The sequence below is a fragment of the Eulemur rufifrons genome, chromosome 8 (assembly GCF_041146395.1).
Source record: "Eulemur rufifrons isolate Redbay chromosome 8, OSU_ERuf_1, whole genome shotgun sequence".
Classification (NCBI taxonomy): domain Eukaryota; kingdom Metazoa; phylum Chordata; class Mammalia; order Primates; family Lemuridae; genus Eulemur; species Eulemur rufifrons.
In genome coordinates, this window is record NC_090990.1 from 115,515,190 (window position 1) to 115,540,855 (window position 25,666).

Genomic DNA, 25,666 nt, shown 5'->3' on the forward strand with positions numbered 1-25,666 from the left:
TGACCTTTCATTTATAGCAATTGTACCCAGTGAGGAAATGGTAACAATAATTATTAAAAACATTCCTGTTCTTGTCCCTGCACTTGGTGTCTTGTCATAAAATTAAACAGAAAAATATTGGCATTTGTTCTAGGATACAACAAGAAGGATCCATGTGTCAACAGATCAAGGGGACACATGGGGCATGGCCCAGCTCCCCTCTGTGGGGCAGGAACAATTCTATTCTATTCTGGCAGCTAATGATGACATGGTATTTATGCATGTAGATGAACCTGGAGGTAAGAGCTTTTTAGTGGCTCACCCTTAAATGCATAGAGATGTGAGCTTGAAGCCCTACTTTGAGTAGCTTTCCTTTTTATGTGTTGATTTTTCCCCTTACCCTTAGAAATGTATTAGTGTCTTATGGATTACTCTGTCCTAGAGATAATGTATATCCTCTGTTTAACACATTAAGTGCCATGTGAGTTGCATTTAACTCACGTTAGTTTTGAGCCGGGGGCCTGGTGAAGCACATGTGACTCACATGTCCCTTCACCTTGGGAGGCGCGAGGACTATTTTTCAAGTTGCCTGTAACTCACGCACAGAAAACAATAAAAAATAACACATTTTTCATTAAATTAGTAAGGATCATTTTGTTTTCGAAGTTTTTATTCTATTTTCGTAATAAAACACCATAGCCCCAAAGAAAAACATTTTTTTCCTAGTGTGGCAGTCAGTGTGTTAAAAGGCCACTTGTTTTATTTTTTTTAAGCCAGTCAGATTTAGCATAAAAAAGTCCACTTGTTTTGATACTGTAATCTAGTTTATGCAAAGTATGTTCAAGGGTCATAGAACAGAGAGCTACTGAAAGAACAGTTGGTAGACCAGTACTGATACGCAACTCTCTATTACCAAATAAGTGCAGACATTGAGAGCAAGAGTTTAGAAACTCTTCCAGCCATTTGACAAGGTAATTTTATGTCTGTTGAATCTAATGATAAATTTTAGAGCTTATATTTTGTGTCTTTTCATTTCATTTTTCTAGTGATTAGTTTTTATTTTATTTTATGAAAGCATCAGTTTATGACACATTGGAAATAAAAAAAATGATCCTTCATTGCAGATAGTTTGAGAAGCATTTCTCTAAAGTACAAAGATTTAGAGATGTGTAAAATATGAATCTAAATATAGTGCTTCTGCCACCAAAATAAATATGAGAAGAAGTTTTCTGTAGCATCTGATTAATTCATTCAACACACTTGGATCTACCATGTTCCAGGCACTAAGTTAGGTACTAGAATTAAAGATGGACATGAAGATCTTTGGTACCAAACCTTGGTTAACTCTTAGGTCTGAGTCTCCATCGTGAAGACAGCCAACTGGGTTTGGTCAGACCATTGCTAGACTATTGTTTTTCTCTGTATTCCCTCCCAAGACTTAGTGTTTTTGTTTATTTGCCTATTTCAGATACTGGATTTGGCACAATCTTTACTTCAGATGATCGAGGCATTGTCTATTCCAAGTCTTTGGACCGACATCTCTACACTACCACAGGCGGAGAGACAGACTTTACCAATGTGACCTCCCTCCGCGGTGTCTACATAACAAGTGTGCTCTCGGAAGGTGAGTCTGAGCATGGCTGTTCTGCCCTGCTCCTTCAGCTGAACATGTTAGGATTTGAGGCTTTTGGGGAAACTGATTTTCCTGTCCCCCCAGTAATGTTGCTTGCCTAGCCAATAAGCCTCCCCATGTAAATTCTGGCTTTCTATTTTAAATAAGTTACAGTAAATAGAACTGGGAGAGAGAAAAGCAACAGCAGATAGAAAGATATTTTGAGTCTATGTTGTTTAGGTTATACAATGAGTCTTTTATTACTATATGGGAGGTGTAGGCCTGCAGGGAGGAGCCTGAATTTGAAACACTTCCTGCTCTTCCTTTTATAGAGGGTATAGCAATAGCCAGCCAAGGTTCTTCTTGTGTTCTACTCAGTGGCTCATAGTAAAAGAACCCATTGTACAAATAAACACATTGGTCTCAAGTACAAAGACTTTTAAAGTTTTATTTTATTTACGTATTTATTTTGTGGCAGCAGGCAGGGGCTGTTTGTTTTTATTTTGCAAAGTCCTTGCAACTGTCTTCAAGGTCCTAAGAGATAGTGGCTCCCTATTTCCTCCCTAACTCACCTCCAACTCTTCTCTTTTTCATTTGCTGTACTCTGGTCACACTAGCCACCGGCCAATTCTTAACACACCAGGTACACACATGCATGGATTAGAGATTTGCACGGATGGTTCTCTTTGTTTCCCAGATACCTGCAAGACTGTTTTCCTCCTCCCAGTCTGTGCTCATATATTACTTTCTGAATGAGACCTGCCTCCCCCGTCTCACATACACTCCCAGTCCACCTTTAGCTGCACAAGTTTTTTCCACAGCACTTATTTTTAACACACTATATAATTTACTTACTTACTATGTCCAGTACTTTTCTCACCCTACCAGAATGTATATTTCACAAAATTTTTTGTCTATTTTGTTCACTAATATAGTTCCAAAGGCCTGTAAGAGTTTTCACATAGTGGGCACTCAATAAATGTTGAATAAATGAATTTTTCTTCATTTGCTTTCTTTTTTGGTTTTCCTTGGAAAACTCAAAGCATGTTATCTCTGAATTTGAACCTATAAGAGTTTATATCATTGAAAATAGGGAATGGAGAAGAGACATAAGAAAAAAAACTGGGTTCGGGGGCATACGTCATTAGTCCCAGCTACTCGGGAGGCGGAGGTGATAGGATCACTTGAGCCCAGGATTTTGAGACCACCCTAGACAACATAGACACATCTCTAAAAAACAAAAAGAAAGAAAGTATAAGAGAGAGAAGATATGGGGTGATAGAGAGGAATTATTAATCCAGAACTATGCACACTTATTCAAACCTTGAGAGTTCCTAAAAGAAGCCTGGTGTCATGGCGTTGTCTGAGTAAAGATTAGGATGCCTTCTCATGGTAAATTTTACTTCCAAGGCAAGCAGGCAAGGAAGGAGAATGGACATCAGCTTGTTCATGTTGGTAAGAAGTTAAAGGTATCTTTTTTTGAGAGTATCAGTCCTAGATGATTTCTGGAATTAATTGGTTCCTGTTCAGGTAGGAAGCCTTCTTCAAATAATCATATTTAAAGTGCTACTCAGTTACTCACCAACACTGAGCCATTTTATAAGGCGATAAGCTTGTGGAGCTCCAGGGTTATAATGGTGTTACATGGTCTCAGTTCGGAGAGAGTTATACATTGATAAACTGAATTTAATTAGGTGCTACCAGTGCATTGAGTTAATGTCATTCTTTTCCCATTCAGATAATTCTATCCAGACCATGATCACTTTTGACCAAGGAGGAAGGTGGAAGCACCTAAGGAAGCCTGAAAACAGTGAATGCGATGCTACAGCAAAAAACAAGAATGAGGTTTGTTTACTCCAGTCGTCATCACGTGTGCCTGGAGCAAAGCAGACTTCTGTTCTGCTCTGATCAGTGCCAGGCTTTTGAATGATGAAGTTTCATACTTGATTAGGGTCCACAGCTTCAGATGGAAAGTTTGGAAATGAGAGTTAATGAAATTAACTTAGAATTTGGGAAATAGGAACTGTGAGGAGAGGTCAAAATACTATGGATTATTTGTCTTTTAAAGAAGAACAAACCTGAAGGCCAAAAATTCGTGTTTTATTAAACTGCTGAATGAAAACAGAGTGGACAGAAAGACTAGTGATTAGTTAGGGGTCAGCATGGCAGCTATAAGACTTTGGAAGTTCTACGAGAAGCTGTAGACCAGTTGTTTGTAAGCATTGCAAAGCCATGCTAATCAGAAACAAGAGGAAGAGCATTCAGCCTTCTTCCCCACCCCCCCAGCCCCGCCCCCTGCCTGGGCTGACGCTGCCAGTGGGTGGTGGTATGGTTAGTCTCTCTCTGAGGAGAGACTAGGAACTAGAGCTACAAAAGTGTCGCTCCAGGAGATCCCAGATGCCAGGAGTGACAGGCCTTGACAGGCAAGAAAAAAAGAAAAAAACAAGCTTTTTATCTGGCTCTTATAGACTTTGAGAGATGCTTGGGGAAACACTAGCAGTTTCCTTCAAAAAATGACAGTGCTAGTAGTTCCTGAGCTCTTCTCAGAATACCTGTTGTTGACATGCGGGCTGCTTTTCTGGACTGGGTTTCCTGCTTTGTCCTAAGACTTCAGATGGTGTGAGATAAAGTGTACTAGACCGCCCCCAACACACTCTCCCCCTTTGTCTTGCTCCCTTCAGGCAAATACATTTGGGAAATAGGAACTGTGAAGAAAGGTTAAAATACTATGATTGTCTTTTAAAGAAGAACAAAACTGAAGGCTAACAGTTTGTGTTTTACTAAACACACCTCTCCCTTCCCAGCATTCTGTGTGGTTCCCCTTTGCCTGGGAGTAGTCTGTGCCCCGGCTGGTGAGGGAAGGTTCTCTCCTGTTGGGCTGTCTTCCGCCTTTTCATTGTCATTGCCCACCCTACCACTGACATACTCTTGTTGCAACCCACTGTTCCCCAGACACCCTGTGGCCTTCCCCACATTATTCTTGAGGAGAGTTGTGCCTGTCTTCTCCAACCCCAAATTATTAGGATTAGTAGAAATTCTAACCATCCTCAGTGCTCATCCAATTAGAACTAATCGTTCTTCTTCATTTCATTAATAGTTTGCTTGAACCTCTTTTTTTAAATTGTAGTAAAATATATGTAACATAATACTTATCATTTTAACCATTTTGAACTTCTTTTAAAGCACTTTCACTCTGCTTTAGACCTCAACTATAATAGTTTCTGACTTTTTTCCCACCTTTATTGAGGCATAATTGACAAGTCAGATTGTATATATTTACAGTGTACAATGTGATCCATCTTGCTTCATGTATACATTGTGAGATGATTACCACAATCAAGCTAATTAATATACCAGTCACCTCATAGTTTTGTTTTTTTTGTTTGGCAAGAATATGTAGAATCAATTCTCTTAGCAAATGTCAAGTATAAAATACAGTATTATTGACTATAGTCACCATGTTATATTAATATATTGGGCTCTCCAGAATTTATATTTCCTGCATAACTGAAACTTTGTATGCTTTGGCCAACATCTCTTCCTTCCCCCCTGCCCTTGGCAGCTACCATTCTACTCTCTGCTTCTGTAAGTCTGACTTTTTTATATTCCACGTTTAAGTGATATCATGTAGTATTTGTCTTTCTGTGCCTGGCTTCTTTTACTTAACATGGTGTCCCCCAGGTTTATCCGTGTTGTCACAAATGACAAAATTTCCTTCTTTTTTAAGACTGAGTAATATTCCTGTGTGTGAATATGTATTATACTACATTTTCTTTATCCATTCGTCCATCTATGGAAACTTAGGTGGATTCCATATCTGGCTATTGTAAATAGCACTGCAACGACCGTGGGAGTGCAATGAACATGGGAGTGCAGATATCTCTTTGAGATATTGACTTTATTTTCTTTGGATATAGACAGAAGTAGGATTAGTTACCTGGTGATTAGTTAGGGGCCAGCATGGCAGCTATGAGACTGGAGAAATTCTACAAAAAGCCATAGACCAGCCATTCATAAGCAATGCAAATATCTTTCATATTTTTAGGAAACTCCATACTGTTTTTGCATAGTGGCTGTATCAATTTACATTGTCACCAACAGTGTACAAGGGTCTGTTTTCTCCATGTCCTTGCCCAATACTTGTTATCTTTTGTCTTTTTGATAATAGCTATTCTAACACATGGGAGATGATATCTCATTGTGGTGTTTATTTGTATTTCCCCCATAATTAATGGTGTTGAGCATTTTTTCATATACCCATTGGCCATTTGTTTGTTGTCTTCTGAGAAATATCTATTCAGGTCTTTTGCCCAATTTTTAATTGGATTATTTGTTTGCTTATTGTTGAGTGGTTTGGATGCTTATGGGATATATGGTTTGCACATATTTTCTCCCATTCCATAAGTTGTCTCTCTTCACTCTTTTGATTGTTATCTTTGCTTTGCAGAAGGTTTTTAGTCTGATGCAAGTGTCTATTTTTGCTTTTTGTTACCTGTGCTTTGGGGTCATATCCAAAAAGTCATTGTCCAGACCAATGTCAAGAAGCCTTTTCCCTATGTTTTCTTCTAGTATTAATAGTTTTAAGTTTCAAGTCTTACATTTAAGTCTTTAATCCATTTTGTGTTGATTTTTATATATGGTATGAAATAAAGGTTCAAATTCATTGTTCTGCATTTGAATATTGTTGCCCAGGCTGGTCTCAAACTCCCGGCCTTAAGAAATCCTCCCACCTCTGCCTCCCAAAATCTACGATTACCAGCATGAGCCACTATGCCTGGCCTATAATGACCTTCTTTATCTCTTGTGATAGTTTTTGACTTAAAGTCTATTTTGTCTGTTATCAGTATACCCACCTCTGCTTTCTTTTGCTTACTATTTGGATGGAATATCTTCATCTATCTCTTTACTTTCAGCTTATGTGTGTCCCTACATACATGGTCCTTTGTAGACTGGCTTCAGCAGGGAAAGCCCTTCTGTACCTAATTTGTTGAGTTTTTATTATTAAAGGATATTGAATTTCATCAAATGCTTTTTATGCATCCATTGAGATGATTTTTAACTTTCATTCTGTTAATGTGGCTTATCACATTTATTGACTTGGCTATGTTGAGCCATCCTTGCATGCCAGGGATAAATATCCTACTTGATTATGATGTATGGTCCTTTTTATGTGGTGTTGAATTCAGTTTGCTGGTATTTTTTTTTTTTTTTTGAGGATTTTTGCATCTTTGTTCATCAGAGATGTTGGCCTATAATTTTCTTTTCTTATAGTGTTTTTTTCTGGTTTTGGTATGAGGATAATACTGGCCTCATGAAATGAGTTTGGAAGTGTTCTGTCCTCTTCAAGTTTTGGAAGAGTTTGAGAAGGATTTATGTTTATTCTCTTTTAAAGACTGTTTGGTAGATTCATCAATGAACCCATCAAATCCTAAGCTTTTCTTTGTTAGAAGGTTTTTGATTATTGAGTCAATCTCATTTTATTGATCTGTCCAGATTTTCTATTTCTTCATTGTTCAGTCCTAATAGGCTGTATGTGCCTAGAAATTTATCTGTTTTTCTGGATTATCCAATTTGTTGGTGTATAATTGTTCATAGTAATCTCTTGCAATCCTTTGTATTTCTTTGTTATAGGTTGTAATGTCTCCTCTTGCATTTCTTTTTTTTTTTTTTTTAATTTCATCTTATTGTTATGGGGAATACAGAATTGCAGGTTACATACGTTGCCCATGCACCGCCTTTCCCCCCAAGTCAGAGCTCCAGGCGTGTCTGTTCCCCAGGTAGTGCACGTTGCACCCATCATGTAGGTATATATCCCTCCCTTCCCCACCCCCACCCTTCCGGAGTCAGCACCTTCAAGTGTTACCATTCCCCAAACGGTGCGCAATGCACTCATTGTGTAGGCATACCCCCATCCCCTCCCCCACTCCCCACATTTCTGATTTTATTTGAATCTTCTCTTTTTTTTAGTCTAACTAAAAGTTGGGCAAATTTTTATCTTTTAAAAAATCTGATTTTTAGTTTTGATTTTTTTTCTATTCTTTTCTAATCTCTTTCATTTATTTCTGCTCTGATCTTTATTATTTCCTTCCTTCCTGCTAACTCTGGGCTTAGTTTGTTCTCCTTGAGAAGGCTAAAAGGATGTTTGAGATCTTTCTTTCTTTTTTAGAAACAGGATCTTGCTCTGTCATCCAGTCTGAAGTGCAGTGGTGCAATCATAGCTCACTGTCAGCTTGAACCCCTGGACTGAAGCAATCCTACTGACTCAGCTTCTGGAGTGGCTGGGACTACAAGCACATGCCATCACAACCAGCTAATTTTTTTTTTAAGACAGTGTCTTGCTTTGTTGCCCAGGCTGGTCTCAAACTCCGGGCCTTAAGAAATCCTCCCACCTCTGCCTCCCAAAATCTACGATTACTGGCATGAGCCACTGTGCCTGGCCTATAATGACCTTCTTTATCTCTTGTGATAGTTTTTGACTTAAAGTCTGTTTTGTCTGTTATCAGTATACCCACCTCTGCTCTCTTTTGCTTACTATTTGGATGGAATATCTTCATCTATCTCTTTACTTTCAGCTTATGTGTGTCCTTACATACTTGGTCCTTTGTAGACTGGCTTCAGCAGGGAAAGCCCTTCATCAGTCAACCCGTCCAGAGATTCTGGGTACACTGGCTGGCATGGTCTGCAGATAGGTGGGCCTGGTACCTTGGTCTGTGGTGGTGGGCTTTGAGACTGGATCTGCTAGGGCAGCCATGGTGTGGGTCTCTTGATGGGGTCCACAGGTGGGGTGCCTGGAACCTGTGTTTTCAGGGGCCAGCCTAACACAGGGGTCTACTTGGGTGGGCCCAGGGGCAGGCCTGTTGCCTGGGACCTTGGGGGCAGGCCTGGACCCTATAACATAGTTTATTACAAACAGGACTGGATCTTATTTTGAATTACTACCACATTTTGTACAGTGTCTGAAGTATATCAGGTATTCATTAAGTTTATTTGTGTGGAGTCATACTTTAAACCTTGGTCAGAGGCATTGGTGTAATGCAAAAATAAAATAAGGCAAATTACACATGATAAAATAATTGTATAATTTGCTTCCAAATATTCTAATGCATTTCAGAATCAACAGTATCCCACTGGGCAGGCACAATGGCTCACACTTGTAATCCTAGCACTCTGGGAGGCCGAGGAGGGTCAGGGGTTCAAGATCAACCTGAGCAAGAGCAAGACCCCTGTCTCTACAAAAAATAGAAAATTGAGCCAAGTATGGTGGCACACACCTGTAGTCCCAGCTATTTGGGAGGCTGGGGCAGGAGAATTACTTGAGCCCAGGAGTTTGAGGTTGCAGTGATGCCACTGCACTCTAGTACAGGTGACAGAGCGAGACCCTGTCTCAAAAAAAAAAAAAAGTATACCACTGAGTGTACAGCTGAACAACAAAAAAATAAACAACCTGAATAAAAATTAGGCAAAGAACTTGAGTAGACATTTCTCCAAAGAAGTTATGCAAGTGGCTAATGAGCGTATAAAAAGATGCTCAACATCACTAATCATTAAGAAAATGCAAATCAAAACCACAATGAGGTATCTCCTTACATACGTTAAAAAAAAAAAGTATTGGTGAGAATGTGGAGAAATTGGAACCCTTGTGCACTGTTGGTGGGAATGTAAATAGTGCAGCTGCTATAAAAAACAGCATAGTAGTTCCTAAAAAACTTAAAAATAGGATTATCATATGATCCATCAATTCCACTTCTGAGTATATATCCAAAAGAATTGGAAGCAGGGTCTCAAAAAGATATTTGCACACCCGTGTTCATAGCAACATAATAAAGGCCATATATGACAAGCCCACAGCTAACATCATATTCAATGGTGAAAAGCTGAAAGCTTTTGCTCTAAGATCAGGAAAAAGACAAGGACTCCTACTCGTACCACTTCTATTCAACACAGTACTGGACATCCTAGCAAGAGCAATTAAGCAAGAAAAAGAAATAAAAGGCAACCAAATCTTTTCCAAAAGGAAGAAGTAAAATCATCTGCAGATGACGTGATATATAGAAATTCCCAAAGAGTCCACCAAAAAACTGTTAGAGCTAATAAACTAATTCAGTAAAATTGCAGGATGCAAAATCAACATACAAAAATACACTATACACTAATAACAAACTATCTGGAAAAAACAAAATCAAGAAAATTCCATTTACAAAAACATAAAAAATACTTAGGAGTAAATTTAACCAAAAGAGGTAAAAGACATTCTGTCTTTAAAAAGAAGGAAATTCTGACATATGCTACAACATGGATGAACCTTGAGGACATTGTGCCAAATGAAATAAGCAAAACACAAAAAGAAAAATGTTGTATGATTGTACTTATGTGAGGTATCTAGAGCAGTCAGATTCATAGAAACACAAAGTGCAATGGTGGTTGCCAGAGGCTGAGGGGAGGAAGAGGCGGGAAGCTGTTGCTTAATGGGTGAAAGAGTTTCAGTTTTACAAGATGAAAAAGTTTTGGAGATTTCGTTGCACAACAGTGTGAATACACTTTGCACTACTGAACTGTACATTTAAAAAGAGTTACGATAGTAAATTTTATGAAATTAGTATTTTACAAGTTTTAAAAAAAGATTATCCTACTGAGGTCCAGGCTAAGTTAAAAGTTTTATCAGAGGAGGTCTGTGAGATAAGTAAAGAAATTGTACCTTTGGTTTTAATCTAAGCTTTGGTTTCTTTTCACAGTGCAGCCTTCATATTCATGCTTCCTACAGCATCTCCCAGAAATTAAACGTTCCGATGGCCCCACTGTCAGAACCTAATGCCGTAGGCATAGTCATCGCTCATGGTACGGAGCTCTCCCACTCACCACCACCAACAGGAATAGCAGCTGAGCACACTGAGACTCAGCTGCAGGCTTTGAACCCTGTAAGAAAAACCACTATAAGCTGGGCACAGTGGCTCACGCCTGTAATCCCAGCACTTTGGGCGGCTGAGCGAACGATCGTTTGAGGCCAGGAGTTCAAGACCAGCCTGAGCAACATAGCAAGACCTTATATCTAAAACAAGTTTAGAAATTAGCTGGGCGTGGTGGTATGTGCCTATAGTCCCAGTTACTTGGGAGGCTGAGACAGGAGGATCACTTAAGTCCAGGAGTTGTGGATTGCAGTGAGCTATGATCGTGCCACTGCACTCCAGCCTGGTGACAGAGCGAGACCCTGTCTCTTAAAAAAAATAGAAAAAGAAAAGGACGAAAAACCACTGTAGATGGCTTTTATATTCCTTTGGTAGAATTTCTTTCATTATAACAATAAATACTTAGAGTTTTTCATAGATTCCCATTAGAAAGAGCAACATGACTTCTGCATTTTCCAAATTTTTCATGGCCTCCTTCTTTACTACAAGAGGCCTGATGGGAAATAGTCAGAATAAATTCATTCAAAATTATTCTCCCCTCAGTACGTCCTCTCTTTCATTGCCTGTTTATGCTGATGAGATGGTGGATTGTGTTGCAGGTAGCGTGGGGGATGCCATCTCAGTGATGGTCCCAGATGTGTACATCTCAGATGATGGGGGTTACTCCTGGGCGAAGATGCTGAAAGGACCCCACTATTACACCATCCTGGACTCCGGAGGCATCATTGTGGCCATTGAGCACAGCAGCCGTCCTATCAATGTGATTAAGTATGCATGAGTTCAGCTCCACGCACACTATCTGGGCAGAGGGCAAGTGTGGGGAATGTTCTTCCCTTTAGTAGGGGTTGTTACTGACCATGATTCAAATTTTTGCATTCTACAAAACTAAGGAACGTTCTAGAAGGGGTTACATTTAGAGCAACTCAAATTAAATGGCATTGCTTTTTCCTCCTCCTACCTCTAGCTAACACATTTTGTCACTTTTTAAAAATATTCTTCCTTCTCTCCACAAAAATATTATGGAATTGCTGAAGCTCTCTGGATTGGAAATGGCATCTTAAGTGCAAGTTCTTATAAAATAATTTGAGTTTATTAATTTAGAAGCCCATTCTTATCTGGGTCACTACCCTTTCTTTCCTTCGAAGGAATTTTTGTAAAGTTATTTACTTTCATACTCGCTCTGAATGAATCCCTGTTCCCTCTCCTGCTAACTGGAGACATTAAAAGTTAAAATAATTGTCAGATGAGGGTCGGGATCAAAGTGCAAGGTGGTTTCCTGATATTCCCCGTACACATTGATCCTCTGTCACGATCTTTCTCTGATTGTGGTTTCAGGTTCTCCACAGATGAAGGTCAATGCTGGCAAACCTACACATTCACCAGGGACCCCATCTATTTCACTGGCCTAGCTTCAGAACCTGGAGCTAGGTCCATGAATATCAGCATTTGGGGTTTCACGGAATCTTTCCTGACCAGCCAATGGGTCTCCTACACCATTGATTTTAAAGATATCCTTGAAAGGAACTGTGAGTGTCTCCTTTGACCTTTTCTACCAGAAACTTATAAGCCCATTTTCTTAAATAAGCAATTCAGTTTAACTTCTTTTAGCTGGAATTGGAATAAGCAAATTCATACACATATGAAAGGGGATTGAAGGAAGGCCGGGTGCGGTGGCTCACGCCTGTAATCCTAGCTCTCTGGGAGGCCGAGGTGGGCGGATCGTTTGAGCTCAGGAGTTCGAGACCAGCCTGAGCAAGAGCGAGACCCCATCTCTACTAAAAATAGAAAGAAATTATATGGACAGCTAAAAATATATATAGAAAAAATTAGCCGGGCATGGTGGTGCATGCCTGTAGTCCCAGCTACTCGGGAGGCTGAGACAGGAGGATCGCTTGAGCTCAGGAGTTTGAGGTTGCTGTGAGCTAGGCTGACGCCACGGCACTCACTCTAGTCTGGGCAACAGAGTGAGACTCTGTCTCAAAAAAAAAAAAAAAAAAAAAAGAAAGAAAGAAAGGGGATTGAAGGATGTTCCGTGTAGGTTATCAAGTAATGGAATGGTATCAGAAAGGCAGCTTCCTTCTTGGAGCTAGTACTGCCCAAGAGAAATATGAGGGCCACATGATATAATTTAAATTATTCTGCCAGCTCCATTATAAAAGTAAGAAGAAAGGTAAAATTAATTTTAGTAATAGAATTATCTTAATATATCCAAAATATTATCATTTCAACATGTCAGCAGTAGTACAAATGATTGAGATATTTTGCATTTTTTTTTCTTCTGAGTCTTCAAAATCCAGTGTATATTATAGCAAATCTCAATTCAGACCAGCCAAATGTGGCTAGGGCTACCATATAAGACAGTATAGCTTTGCACTGTTAGATATCTCTTTTAGACTTTTTTCCTACTTATAAGAATAGTGTATGCATGTGTTTGTCTAAAATTATTTCATAACATTTCAGGGTTTTTCACCCCTGAGTGGGGAAATACAGTAGAAATATAAAAGGAAGTTTTAGAGGAAAGTGTGTTGCAAAGAGCATCTAATTGATTGTGTCACTTCTCAAAATGTTGAAGTGAGGAAGTTTTCATGCAAAGAGTTTTAGCTTGAATGTCAGTCACAGGTAAGGCCTAGAATGGCCACTGAGCAGGAATGAAGCCCACACTGACCACTTCAAAGTTCTGTGACTTCAAACTAGAAGACATGTTACAGGCCCAGAAAATAGCTTCAGAAAAGGACTGACAATGTTCATCACATGGTATTTCTAAAGCATCACAAGCAAACCAATACCCCAATGCCAAAAATGCTGATGTTATACTAAGAAATATGGAGGATAAAAGAAAAACTTTGGAGAAAAGGTGACCTGTAGTTACATGTTGGCATAATACAATAAAAGACTTAAAGTTTCAAGACATTTTAATTAAATTTTAGTCCTGGCTATTAGACTGTTATGGGTTCATTTTCTCAGCATGTTAGTTCAGTGACTCCTAAGGAAGCAGAGGTCTTGGTTTGGACCTTACTTTTCTGCAAGATGTTTAATTATGAGTTAATACCTGAGGATCATTGTCATCTAAATTCATTAAATAGTCTGTAAAGGAGCTGGCTTATGAGTTCCCCCTTCAGCAGATAGTTCTATAGTTATCCCTAAAGTTTAACAACATTAAAAGATTTGTTAAGCACCTGCTCTTTAACAGGCTCTATGCTGGTCTTCATATCCCAAAGGATAAAAACCTAATCCACAGTCTTTAGGTCATAGCCTTTGAGTCTTTTTACCAAGAGTAAGTGATATGACATACTAAGCCAAAAACTGTCGTCATTAACAATCTGCATTTGAGAGCCAGTCAACTAGAGTTAGAAGTCTAGAAAGAGGATATTTTCCCTTCTGTTTGAAGTAAACTAACACATGGTGAAATTGAACCTGTGCTCTTGGCTTGGTGTCTTGTCCTAAACAAAGAGCTTCCCGACCCTGAGTGGAGAACATCTGGTTGCTTACCCCTGATCGACTTTGCTTACCGAGGGCATAGGTGTGCAAGACACACAGATGGCAGCCTCTCAGTTTGGAAGGACCTGGAGAGGTTCTCTGTTTAGTGTCCCACTTCAAAATAAGGTTTTTCCTAATCTTCAAATGGATGTTGAGATAAAAAGAATCCTCTTTTGGCAGGAAGAAGTGCAATTGCTAGTAGGCTCTAGACTAATGTAACTTTTTGTTTGCTGTTCTAAAATGAAGCAATAGGTTGAGTCAGACATTCCCACTTTCCCTCTCCTTGTTCTTCCTAAAGCCTGGCAGCTGCCTCCCGTGGGTGGGTTCTGTGCTATGCACTTTTCTGAACAGTCTGTCTGTCCTCTAGGTGAAGAGAAGGACTATACCATATGGCTGGCGCATTCTACAGACCCTGAAGATTATGAAGATGGCTGCATTTTGGGCTATAAAGAACAGTTCCTACGGCTACGCAAGTCATCCGTCTGTCAGAATGGTCGAGACTATGTTGTGACCAAGCAACCCTCTGTCTGTCTCTGTTCTCTGGAGGACTTCCTCTGGTATCAGCATTCCTCAGATCCCTCTGTCACGCCTTTCCCTGGTGGAGGAGGTGAAAGACAGTTGTCTTTTAGGGCCAAAAATTATTGAAATCCTTTTCTCCACGAGTGGCAAGCTGCTGCTTCTTAGTAAGGAAATTGAGGCACAGAGAAAGGGAACCAAAGTTGTTAATAATCGGGCAGATAATATAACCTTATATAACATTATAACGTATTACCTACAAAAGATACAGTAGGTAAAGTGGATCCTAAAAGATTTGGACAAAGAAGGCAGGCAGATAGCAATCATGCCCCCTATGTCATGTTCTCTCAAACTGCAGTGACAGCACAATACATATCTGAGCAAAACGCAGGTCTGACCCAGTGCGGTTCCTCCTGCACAGCTCACAGCTGTATGTGGCATGGTCAAGGGTCCTCCCTTCTCTATTTCCACGAGGAAAAATATCACTCAGATTGCCTTGGTGTTACGGTAGGGCCAGAGGTTGTTGATAAACCTGTAAAACTCCAAAGGGTTCTCTGCCATCCTCCACTCCACATATGCAGGCCCTTTACCTCACTCCTGCTCTGCATGCCATGCTTCTGTAGAGCTCCACGCCATCACACGTGTGCTTCCTTCCTCTTCCTGGGAAGTCTTTCCATGCTCCCTGCTGACCCTCAAACCTGGTGAATTCCTGCTTAGCTCAGGTAGCACCACGTTAAAGCCTTCCCCCGTTTTCCCTCATCTAGATCTCATAGGTCCCTGTTACAGAACTTACTATGTTTTAGTTATTATTTATAGGTTTGGTTCCACCATTAAGCCACTCCAAATCCTTGAGAGCATATTTTATTTGATAACAATATGGTAGTAATGATAGCAACTAATATTTATTGAGCACTAACTCTGTACCAGGCACTGTCCCAAGCAATTTATGTTTAATTTCATAACAGAGAGGTCATGACTAACTTGCCTGTGGGAAGTGGCAGAGCTGGAAAGTGAAACTGGCATCTCAGCTCCAAAGCTTTCATGCTACAGCACATATGCTTGAGGAGTGGGTCCTTTATGAGCGAGGATACTCCCCTAGAAATTTTGGATTGAATACCTAAAATTCTTACTGGAATTTCCCCCTGCTGTTGGAGGGGTGGTGTCTTCTACGTCTTTTGTTCTCCCTACTCTCTCCCCTAACTACTTCTCAGAATAGCCTTGAAGTACAAGCAGCATTTATGTAGTCCCCAAATATTCGTTGACTACCTGCTGTGCACAGGACATTGCAAAGTGAAAATGGAAAGTTTGCTGCAAAACAGAAGTTGGTAGGATCATGGGGATTTAGAGAAGGGAAAAAATATTCCATCTCGAGCTGAAAGGAGATGAGTCAAAGAAGGTCTCGTTGAAGAGGTGGCATTTGAGCTGAACATTGACAAATGGTAGGGTTTGATTATGCGCATCTGGGGAGAAAGCGGGTCATTAAAGCTAGTGGACTGTTGTGAGCATAGAAACCTAACAGCATGATGAAAGAAGGGTGTTCTGGAAGATAGGCCCTTGGGGAAGTCACAGTAGTCATGACAAAGAAGTAAGTAGGGTCCAGATAGAGGATGTTCAGGCTAAATTTTCCACTGAAATGGAGGGAAGGAAGGTAGTATCATGGAAAACGTATGGAAATAAGCAGGGCCTGGCACAGAGGAGAAAACATGATGTATTTTGAATGTTTTATTCTGTTGAGGTTCCGTCAGCATATTTAGGTGGTGATATCCAGCAGGTATTTGAAATAGAGGATGAGAGCTCAAGAGAGGTAAAACCGGGAAGTTTCATTTGCAGCTACAAGTAGTTGTGGTCAGTAAGGGAGAGCATATACAGAGAAAGCAAGAGAATGAATTGTAGCAAGAAGGAAGAGCAAGTAGCGGCCAGAGAAACAGCGAGTGCAGCTTTGCCAATACCAGGGAGGGTAGGGGCACAATGGTGTGTCAGGTGCCGCAGAACAGGTGGTCACGGGGAATGAGACCAAAGAGGACTCTGCTGGGTTTGATGACTAGTGAGCCTTGGGGGTGCCTCAGACATTCATTTTCAAGGTGGTAGAGGGGAGTTAAAGCCAAAATGCATGGAACAAAAAATAAATGAGTAAAATAGGAAAAGTAAAAAATACTCTCTTGAGAAATTTGACTAATAAGAGAAATGAGGGTCAAGGAAATAATTTCTAGGGTAGAGACATATGCAGGCTAAGGGGACTCCACCAGCCGAGTGGGAGAGATTGATTCTCCCTCTCATACCATCAATGAAGCAAGGTCCCAGGGCAGAGAGGAAGAGTGGGGCCAAGGATGCCAGCCTTGGAGAGGGGGCAGGACATTGTTTCTTTGGGGAAAATAGAAAGGAGAGCAGCGGGTTGCACTATGGAAAGATAGGATGGAGTAGAGGGCAGGAAACGGTGTTCACGTTGGAGGCAAGGACAGTCTAAGAAGCTAAGAGGCACAAAAGTAGAGAAGAAAGAAAACTTCGACATATACTACAAGAGCTGCATGATAGTGATATTTGGAGGGAAAGGAAAGAATTGCCAAGTATCCCTGAATTTAGAGCTGCTGCTGATGCTGCTGTTTCTGTGGCCTCTTCGTCTCAGTTGTGTGGGTCCCCACTCCACTGCAGGCTGCATTGGTCCCCTCCCTGTGCCTGAGCTGTCTGCAGGGCACAGCCTTCAGGCTCTAGCTAGTCCTAAATCCACTAGGCCTGACCCATAAACTTTTTTTCCTCAATAAAGCCCTCTCCACGTCTATTTTCCTAAATGGACCTTCTTCAGAGTTGCGCAGGCCTTCCTGAGCAGCTTCCTAGCAATCCAAGATTGTAATGTTAACCGTCCCATTGCCCCACATAAAACCTTTGTTGGTAGTCACTTACTGTCTTTCAGCAACTTTGAAAGGTGCTTTATTGGCTGACTCTTGCAGTGATTTTGGCTACTACCGTCCAGAAAATGACTCCAAATGTGTGGAACAGCCGGAACTGAAGGGCCATGACCTAGAGTTTTGTCTGTACGGAAGAGAAGAGCACCTGACAACAAATGGGTGAGATGCCTTTTTCTCCCTTATCACGATGGGTGAATCATTGCACAGAATGAAAGCTGCTTCTCTCCATACGGAGATCTGAGCAATATTTTAGAGTACTCTTTTTTTGGTGGGATGCTCCCTCCCCGCTGCCAAGGCAACCACAGGCAAGGGGTGCTTGCTGCATCAGAGGACCTCAACCCCTCCAATGCCATGAGGCAGAAGGCTGGGGAGTGAGCTCAGCCGGATCCCTCACCCCTGCCTTCCACAGACTGCCCACAGGTGGGGAGGAGAGGCGAGAGGCCCATAGGTAGAACGAGAAAAGCAGTCCCATTTGCCATGAATGTCTATCCCTCCCTCATCTGGCTCAACTTAGGCCAGGCTGGGGACAGCATGACATCACCACCTCAATGTAGAGTGCTTTGAAAAGCACCATCTGATAGAACTTTGTGTGGCGATGGAAATGTTCCGTAATCTGCTGTGTCCAGTATGGTAGCCACTAGCCACATGTGGCTGTAGACACTAGTGCAACTGAGGAACTTAATTTTTCATTTTAATTAATTTTAATTTAAATAGCCACCGTATAGGACAGTGCTGCTGTAGAGGAGTCTCACCACCTCCCTCCCTTAATAATTTCCCCCCTCCCATTTTTGTACCACTTGTTAATGAGCTTTTCCTGGGTCACAGTTCTTTGGCACAGTCTCTGAGGTAGAAAGGGCAGGAATGTCCCTGACAGCTAGGGACAGAGATGCTTAGTCTGCTCAAGGCCTGAAACTACACAAAATATTCCCAAAACATCCCTGTGGACATCTCCCGAGGCCTGAAAAATCATGTAAGGATGAGAAGCTTTTCGGCAGCTTTTCAAATCTTGTTTCCAGGAAATAGGCAAGAATGCAGGAATACATCCTTGTATTCTGTTAACAAATCTTCTCTGCCTTTTAGGTACCGGAAAATTCCAGGAGACAGATGCCAAGGTGGGGTGAATCCAGTTCGAGAAGTAAAAGACTTGAAAAAGAAATGCACAAGCAACTTTTTGAGTTCAGAAAAGCAGGTATGTTAAAATAGATCTAGTGTTTAGGTCCAAGTGGGATTTTGTGTTCTGCCAGGAAAGATCAGAGTTATAGCATCAAGAATTTTGTTACTGATACGAGTGGCCAAACTACTTCTATCAGGCTTCCCTTTGCACAAGAAACTGATGGGATGAAGGATGAGTCACATAACCCAGTGATAAGCTCATCCTACTGAAAACTCTCTTGTTGTTGGGGATGGGTGAATGGTATTCTGTAGAGTTGTAAAAGTCTTAGAAGCATAGAGTTGTGGGAATTTCTGAGGCTCAAAGTCATTTAGGGACAAGACGCAAGAAGATTGAAGGGCCTACCAGGAGTTCTGTGCAAGAGGAGAAGAGCACTGGATGGTAGGCAGGGTGGATGAAGGAGACTCTGAGCTATGGTAATCATGGACTGGTTTTGATTCAGAAGCAAGTTATGCTTACACATCTGTAGCACTGAACTATCTGGCTGGGATTTGGAGATATGGTGAAGAGGAAGCCTCTTGATAAAGAAGCACTGGACCAGCAGCATGACTTGGCGCGAAAAACTGTGGGCCCCTCTTTGCTAATCTGTAATATGAGAGGTTGCGCCGGACACTCTGCAGTCCTCCGCTCTGCTGTTCTGAGGGACTCGAGACTGACAAGGGGTGGGATTAAGAAGGCAATGGGAGAAGAGTGTGTGGGTGTGTGTATTTGTAAGGGGACAAGTTCCTCCTCTGCACCCCTGCCCTGGACTCCTGGCGGCTGTCCTCAGAGTGTTTGTGTGTGTGATTGCACAGGACTCCCGCCCACAGGGACAAAGCTTGTCCCAGAATCCAGCTCCGCCTCCTCTTGGATACACTGAAAACACACACTCCCTATCTCCCACCCAGAAGCAGGTAGGTCACATGCAATGATCTGATGAGGCTTATTTGTAAAAACATACCCACAATTAACTAAAAAAGTAAATCTTGGTGTCTTATAATGGACTTCCTGATATAGCATTGACATAGCTTCTTCCCAATGGCCCTGTTGTGGATCATTTACCCCATTATCAGAGTGTCCCTTTCCTGCTCCACACTTAAGCTCCAAGACCTGTGAACAGTGGGAATGTGAAACAGTCACGGTTACCATATTTGATCTAGGCAGTTGCCAAGACTTCTAGTATAACTTTGACATGGAAGCCACTTGGGTTTGCAGCTTCAAGGCAGTGGGAGCTCAGATTACCCTCTACTAGCTGTAATATTTTCCTGGTAACATTGAGATGGTTCATCTTGGGGGGTTGGAAAAGTACCATCAGTAAGTGCCCTGGGACTGCAGCTCATTCCCAGAGAAATGAGGGGCATGAGTGGCTGCTTTGAATGCCGTCCTAGAATGCATGCCTAAAAGCTTTTTTTTATGTTTTAATTTATCAAGAATTCCAAGTCAAATTCTGTTCCAATTATCCTGGCCATCGTGGGATTGATGCTAGTGACAGTCATAGCAGGAGTGCTAATTGTGAAGAAGTATGTCTGTGGAGGAAGGTAAGGAACATGGGAGTCAATCAAAGGTACTGAATTCAAACCAGAAAGCCAGCCAAGGGCATATGGTTGAGCCTGCTGTTGGCAAAATCTAGGTAGTTGAAGTGATGTTCTTGAAAAGTCAGGCCCAAATCTCATGTCTTACATTTTTCATATGTCAACTAACTATGGGCTGTGCTTCCTGTACCTATGACTCATTCTGTGAGCGTATGAAACTGGGAAAGTCCACAGTCCTATAAGAAATGCACCCCTGCTCACCACATGAAGGTTAAAGCAGTGTCCATTCACAGGTTCCTGGTGCATCGGTACTCCGTGCTGCAGCAGCATGCAGAGGCCAATGGCGTGGATGGTGTGGATGCTTTGGACACAGCCTCCCACACAAATAAAAGTGGTTATCACGATGACTCAGATGAGGTGAGACTGTTTCTTTGTGAGGGGTAGTCCAAAAATACCAAAAAAAGTCTTTGTTCTCTTATTTATGATCAAGATCCAATTGAAGCAAAGGCAACAATGACTATAAGATTTGGCAAGTCCAGAAACTGGGTGATGGCTTTCAAAATAGGAATTTTGTAGCCCGTCAATAATACGGTGCATGTCTTTCTTTTCAGGACCTCCTGGAATAGCTCTTCAAAAGAGCTGGGACCCAGCATGGATGGTAGAACCACAGTACCTCTTACACTCCCTGTGGCTCCGACTTGGGAAAATAAATTTCCCGTTGCGAGGGACCCAGCTCTGTTTCTGCTGCTTCCATCAAAGCCAAAAGGACCTACACTAAAGAAATGCAGGGTGGGGGTGGGGAACCCTGAGCACTTTTTACAATTGGCTCCGAGAAGAGGGGAAAAATTTAAATTCTTTAACTTTTTATTTCAAGTTCTGTCTTTTTGCAAAGTGTGGGTTTGGAGGGTTTTGTTTTTGTTTTCTAAGGGAAATGAAATGGAATTCAAAGGGACTGGTTCACTAACCCCACCCTTGTTCTGCATGGCACCTGCCCCAGGGCATCTGCCAACTCCAGCATCGGCTCTCACGATGTACTTGATACTGTCCCTGGGCTCTGCTGGCAACATGAAGCAGCTGCAGAAATGAAACAGAGGCTGCAGTGGCTGGCACAGCCTAGCCAGCTTTTCTCCATCTGGGGACAGCCCCACTCCAAGAACACTGCATACCAGCTCCTCACACAGATCCTGCTTCCTCTTTTTTTTTTTTTTTTTTAAGGGACCATAGACCACAGTGATTTTTCTTTTCCCCTGTTTAATTAGGCAATACCCTTGTTAATTGCCCTTTGGCAACTAACTTAACCATGTGCTTCCAACACACTAAATCAGGAAAACTTACAGGGCAATATTTTTAACTTGGGGCAGGAAGAAGGGAGCAGCAGAGAATTGAGTAGATTTAGCACCTATTAACGAGAGAAATCCTTGCTGCTTCTGAGATCTTTCAAACTGTGCTTTGTGTGTGTGCCAGTGGACTTGCTCAAGGACAGGGTACAGGCTGGGCTGGAAGTGTGCCCAGGCTGAGTGGTTCCTTCCCCGGAGTTGACTGTCGAGTGCACGGTGTGGCCCTGGGGCCCGCAGTCTTCCATCGCCCTTTCCCCTGTGGCTCCTGTTGAATCCTTATAGTGGCTGCTGATCTGCTTCCTCGTAGGTTGCTGTTATACATGGAGCCAGGACTAGAGATGTTTTCAGATTTATAGGCTTTTTCTCAAAAAATCATAATTTTATTACCAGGCTGTCCCCACTCCTATTTCCCAGCTTTGCCACATAATTTGTTGGCATGAAAATTTTGGCTGAACCAATTGAAAACACACTTCCAGTCTAGATGATGCTCTGCCTGATACATTAAGTTCATATTTTGAATTAAGGAAGTTTCCCGTTTATATTTTTCCAAATTAAATAAATTATAGAATGTAGTTGAGTGGATTTGGGGGTCACCATACAGTAATGGAAAGCTGCAATAATTAGTGTTGTTTTTGTTTTGAAACAGTGTCTTGCTCTGTTGCCAGGACTGGAGTGCAGTGGCATGATCATAGGTCACAGCAACCTCAAACTCCTGGGCTCAAGAGATCCACCTGCCTCAGCCCCCCCCCCCCCCCCCCCCCCGAGTAGCTGGGACTATAGGCATGTGCCACCACTCCCGCTAGGTTTTATTTGGTGGTGGTTTTTTTTTTTTTTTTTTTTTTTGGTAGACATGGGGTCTCACTATACCCAGGGTGGTCTCAATTCCTGGGCTCAAGCAATCCTCCCACCTTGGCCTCCCAAAATGCTAGGATTACAGGTGTGAGCCACCTCACCTGGCCAGCAATAATTAGTTTTAATACAGCTTGAATATTTGTTACACAGCAATATAGTATGGTAAATTTTTGGTCTTAATGTACCTACTGTGCTGGTCATAGTTTCTCCCAGTGATTATGATCGGGACATTCTTTGGTAGATGCCATTTTGCTGCTAGTTCATTTTGTGGTGAGAAAGTCAGTAAAAAGTAAATGTGCCAAATTAACTTTTGTCAGAATGTGAGCAGATGGCTAAAAATTCTTTCCTCCCCAGAATGGATTAACAGCAGCATGGAAAGTGGAGGAGGGAGTGGATGGAGATTTTGAGAGACTTTGAAACTGCAGTAAGATTAAATGAGTCAGGGAGCTTCAGTGAGAAAATAGAGTTAGGGCAGTTTTTGTGAAGAAAATTAATATTTGTTAGGGCTAGAATACACTAGTCTTTTAGCTCATTCATTTTGCATAGTTTTAAAATTAAAAATAATTCCAAAAATATGCCAGCTCACAAATGATGAAAGTGTCAGCCTTCGTCCCACCCTCACTTCCTGCCCAAAGTGAATTTGGTGTCCAGAAAAGCCCTATTTACACCACACACCTTTTCTCCCAGCATGTACCCACGATGGGTGGATGTGCCAATATATGGTAATACTCTTGGTTTCAAGATATAGGAAAGTTAATGTTCTGCTCTAACCACATAAGGTTAGGGTTCTTTGCTTATAATAATACTTGGGATTTCTGTTGAACTTGACAATTTTCAGAGCACTTTCACTAGCATTATTATATCATTTGAACCTCACAACTTCCTTGTGTTGGAGCTGAGGAGCCAAAATTGAGTGAATTGTCCAGGGTCCTTGTGTATGTTATGAGCAATGCTGGTTGGTTGTCTCCAGAATCGTGAAAATCTTTAGGCAAGTGCTGACTCCTTGGAGCAGGGCTTCTTTCTTATAGATGATTTGCTGTTCTTCAGGACAGGGAGCAATGGCATTTCTCTCAGAGCAGTATTTAGCATCTTTTTGCCATCTTTGTGAACAGAAAATTCTATTCTCCTGTTTTTCGTGGCTGAAAATGTAAGTAATGGTAATTTCGAATATGTCTTTAGAAACGGCCACTCCCCCAGTAGTGTTCAGGAGTGCAGGAGAGAAATCTCCATTGATGGGGCTCCCCCTCCACCCTCCTGGTTTTCACCCCTGGCTGGCTAGTTCATTTGGTCTGAGGACTGCTAGCAAGCCTGGCTCATTCCCTTTGTTGGCCAGTTAGCTTTATTTATTAGCCTGCTCACTCACAAATGTATGCCCTCAGCCAGAGAGTAAGACAGCCCAAATCCACTACAGCTTCTTAAAAAAAAAAAAAAGAAAAAAGATTTCTAATTTATCCTACTCATGTTAGGAGCATATCTTTGAAGGTAAAACATAACATATCATCGTGTAACCTCCCAGGCTTGATGGTAGCAGAAGCCTACTTCTGGGGGTTTCAGCAGTGGAATTTAGCATTATAAGATAGGTTGGACATATCAGACACTCCAAAGTGGCCTGAGTTCTTAAATCCAGGTAGAGAATACACTTCCTTCCTGCTCTGGACCTAAGGGGGCTTTGGGTTTTTAGTGAGTCCATAGACCAGTGATGGATACACCTAGGCTATTAATTGAAAATGAACACTATTTAGAATAGCCTTTGGAGAATTGTCGTAATTCTAGGGCGGGCTGAAGAGATTCCATAGATTAACTATAACTGAAACAGAATTCAACCTCTGCCTCTGAGTAGGTTTTCCAGAGTGTCTCGCTCTTACTCGTAGGCTTGCCTGTGGGCCTCTCCATGCCCAGGCTGGCCTTTCATCCCTGAAAGATGGTAATGTGCTGGCCGCCTCCAGCTGTAAACCATAGCTGGTTCTCCTGTGGCCTTTGTCATGATACCAGGATACAGAGAGGAGCCAGGGACATTCACACCTACCCCAGGGTGACAGGGCTGGCCTAGGTTCAGTCATTTATTTACTTTCCAGGCAAACCATCCAGGTGGAGAGATTCTCTTTCCTTTTGGGACAGCTCTGAAGAGCCCTGCCCCTGCGTGCAATGGCCTAGAGCTCACCCTGCTCATGGTCAGTGTAGACCCCTCACCCCCGTATTAAGCCAAGATACTTGGAACTGTTAAAATAGGAAGGGATTCAGCTTTTCAACTTTGCTGCCACCTTCCCTAAAGCAGGAAAAATGAACATGTACTTAAATATCCTTTGAACAAAACCAAAGTTTAAGATTTGCCATGTGATGGAGTGACAGGGAGGGCCAGAGTCAGCAGGTGCCGGACTTTCTGTTCCATCTGTCACCGATTTGTCCAACTCAGGCAGCTCTGGGAGCACCATCCTGACCTAGCAGAGCCCAGGATTTGCCCTCATGAAGGATAATTGAAATGGAGCATCTTGATTTCTTGGTTACGTTGCATTATAACAATAAGAGTCAGAGCATTAATTTGAAATTGTCTTCAACAACTTGCTGTATGCATTTTTTCACACCAGTACATTCTTAAGTGTACTTGTTCATAAGGAATAATATAAACTAATCTGTACCTTTATATATGTGTGTACATATATACATGTATAAACTGTATAGTGTACATGTTAATGATTTATTGATATGCCCCAAATCTTTAACATGGTTCTCATCCTCCGCATGCCCTCAGTTGTGGTCAGGTGACTTCACGTTCCCTGATGACTCTTCCCACCTCCTGTGTTTGGACCTCCAGGGAAGAGGGTTTTGGTCGTACTCTCCTTATCCTCGTGCACAGAAATGCTCAGGGTCCCCATGTGCCTGTTGTTCAACCCTCTCTTGTCTCTCGTTCCCTTTCTGAGCATGTGGTCCCTCCCCAAGCTGTGGGACAGCTGCCTTCCTATGAGAGTGTAAAGCAGTACTAAGATCTTTACTGCATGTGCTCTAAAAACCCAAGTTTTCTGTTCCTCTGGGACAGAAAATTGCATGTAAGGTGGGATAATTCAGTTTCAATGACCCAGGTCAGTTATACAACAAAGCCAGACCCCCTGATAAAATTCCACAAAATGGAAATAAAACTCAAATTTCTTTAGCATTGTGTAAATAAATCTGGATGTGTTTGACTTTGTACTGGTAATTTTCTGTATATTTGCAATATTTGGGTTAGAAATAAAATAGACTGGACTTTGTTACCTGACATACTGGGATGACTAAGCTACAGTTTGTTAATATGATAGCTTTTCCGGTTTCCTAGCTTCAAAAGTCAAACTCCAACAACCAGAGAATAGGCCGATTAAAGAGCCAGGGCTGCGCATTTAAAGCATGAAGGTATTAGGTAATTTGTGGGGA

The 25,666-nt window shown here is 41.7% G+C and overlaps 1 protein-coding gene across 4 annotated transcripts in view; it reads left to right on the forward strand.

Moving 5' to 3' along the window:
* Positions 1–22,157, forward strand: part of SORT1 (sortilin 1) — a 69,020-nt gene extending 46,863 nt beyond the window's left edge. For 2 of the 4 annotated variants that reach the window (XM_069480872.1, XM_069480873.1), the window contains exons 9-21: positions 134–278; positions 1,448–1,603; positions 3,330–3,436; positions 10,324–10,426; positions 11,094–11,262; positions 11,830–12,020; positions 14,339–14,528; positions 17,433–17,549; positions 18,471–18,579; positions 19,356–19,454; positions 19,972–20,078; positions 20,366–20,489; positions 20,684–22,157. In XM_069480872.1, the coding sequence (XP_069336973.1) occupies positions 134–278; positions 1,448–1,603; positions 3,330–3,436; positions 10,324–10,426; positions 11,094–11,262; positions 11,830–12,020; positions 14,339–14,528; positions 17,433–17,549; positions 18,471–18,579; positions 19,356–19,454; positions 19,972–20,078; positions 20,366–20,489; positions 20,684–20,698 (1,632 nt within the window). In that variant the 3' untranslated portion in view covers positions 20,699–22,157. The remainder of the gene's footprint in view (positions 1–133; positions 279–1,447; positions 1,604–3,329; positions 3,437–10,323; positions 10,427–11,093; positions 11,263–11,829; positions 12,021–14,338; positions 14,529–17,432; positions 17,550–18,470; positions 18,580–19,355; positions 19,455–19,971; positions 20,079–20,365; positions 20,490–20,683) is intronic. The other 2 variants (XM_069480874.1, XM_069480875.1) reach the window with 1 other exon arrangement.
* The last annotated feature ends 3,509 nt before the right edge of the window (positions 22,158–25,666 follow it).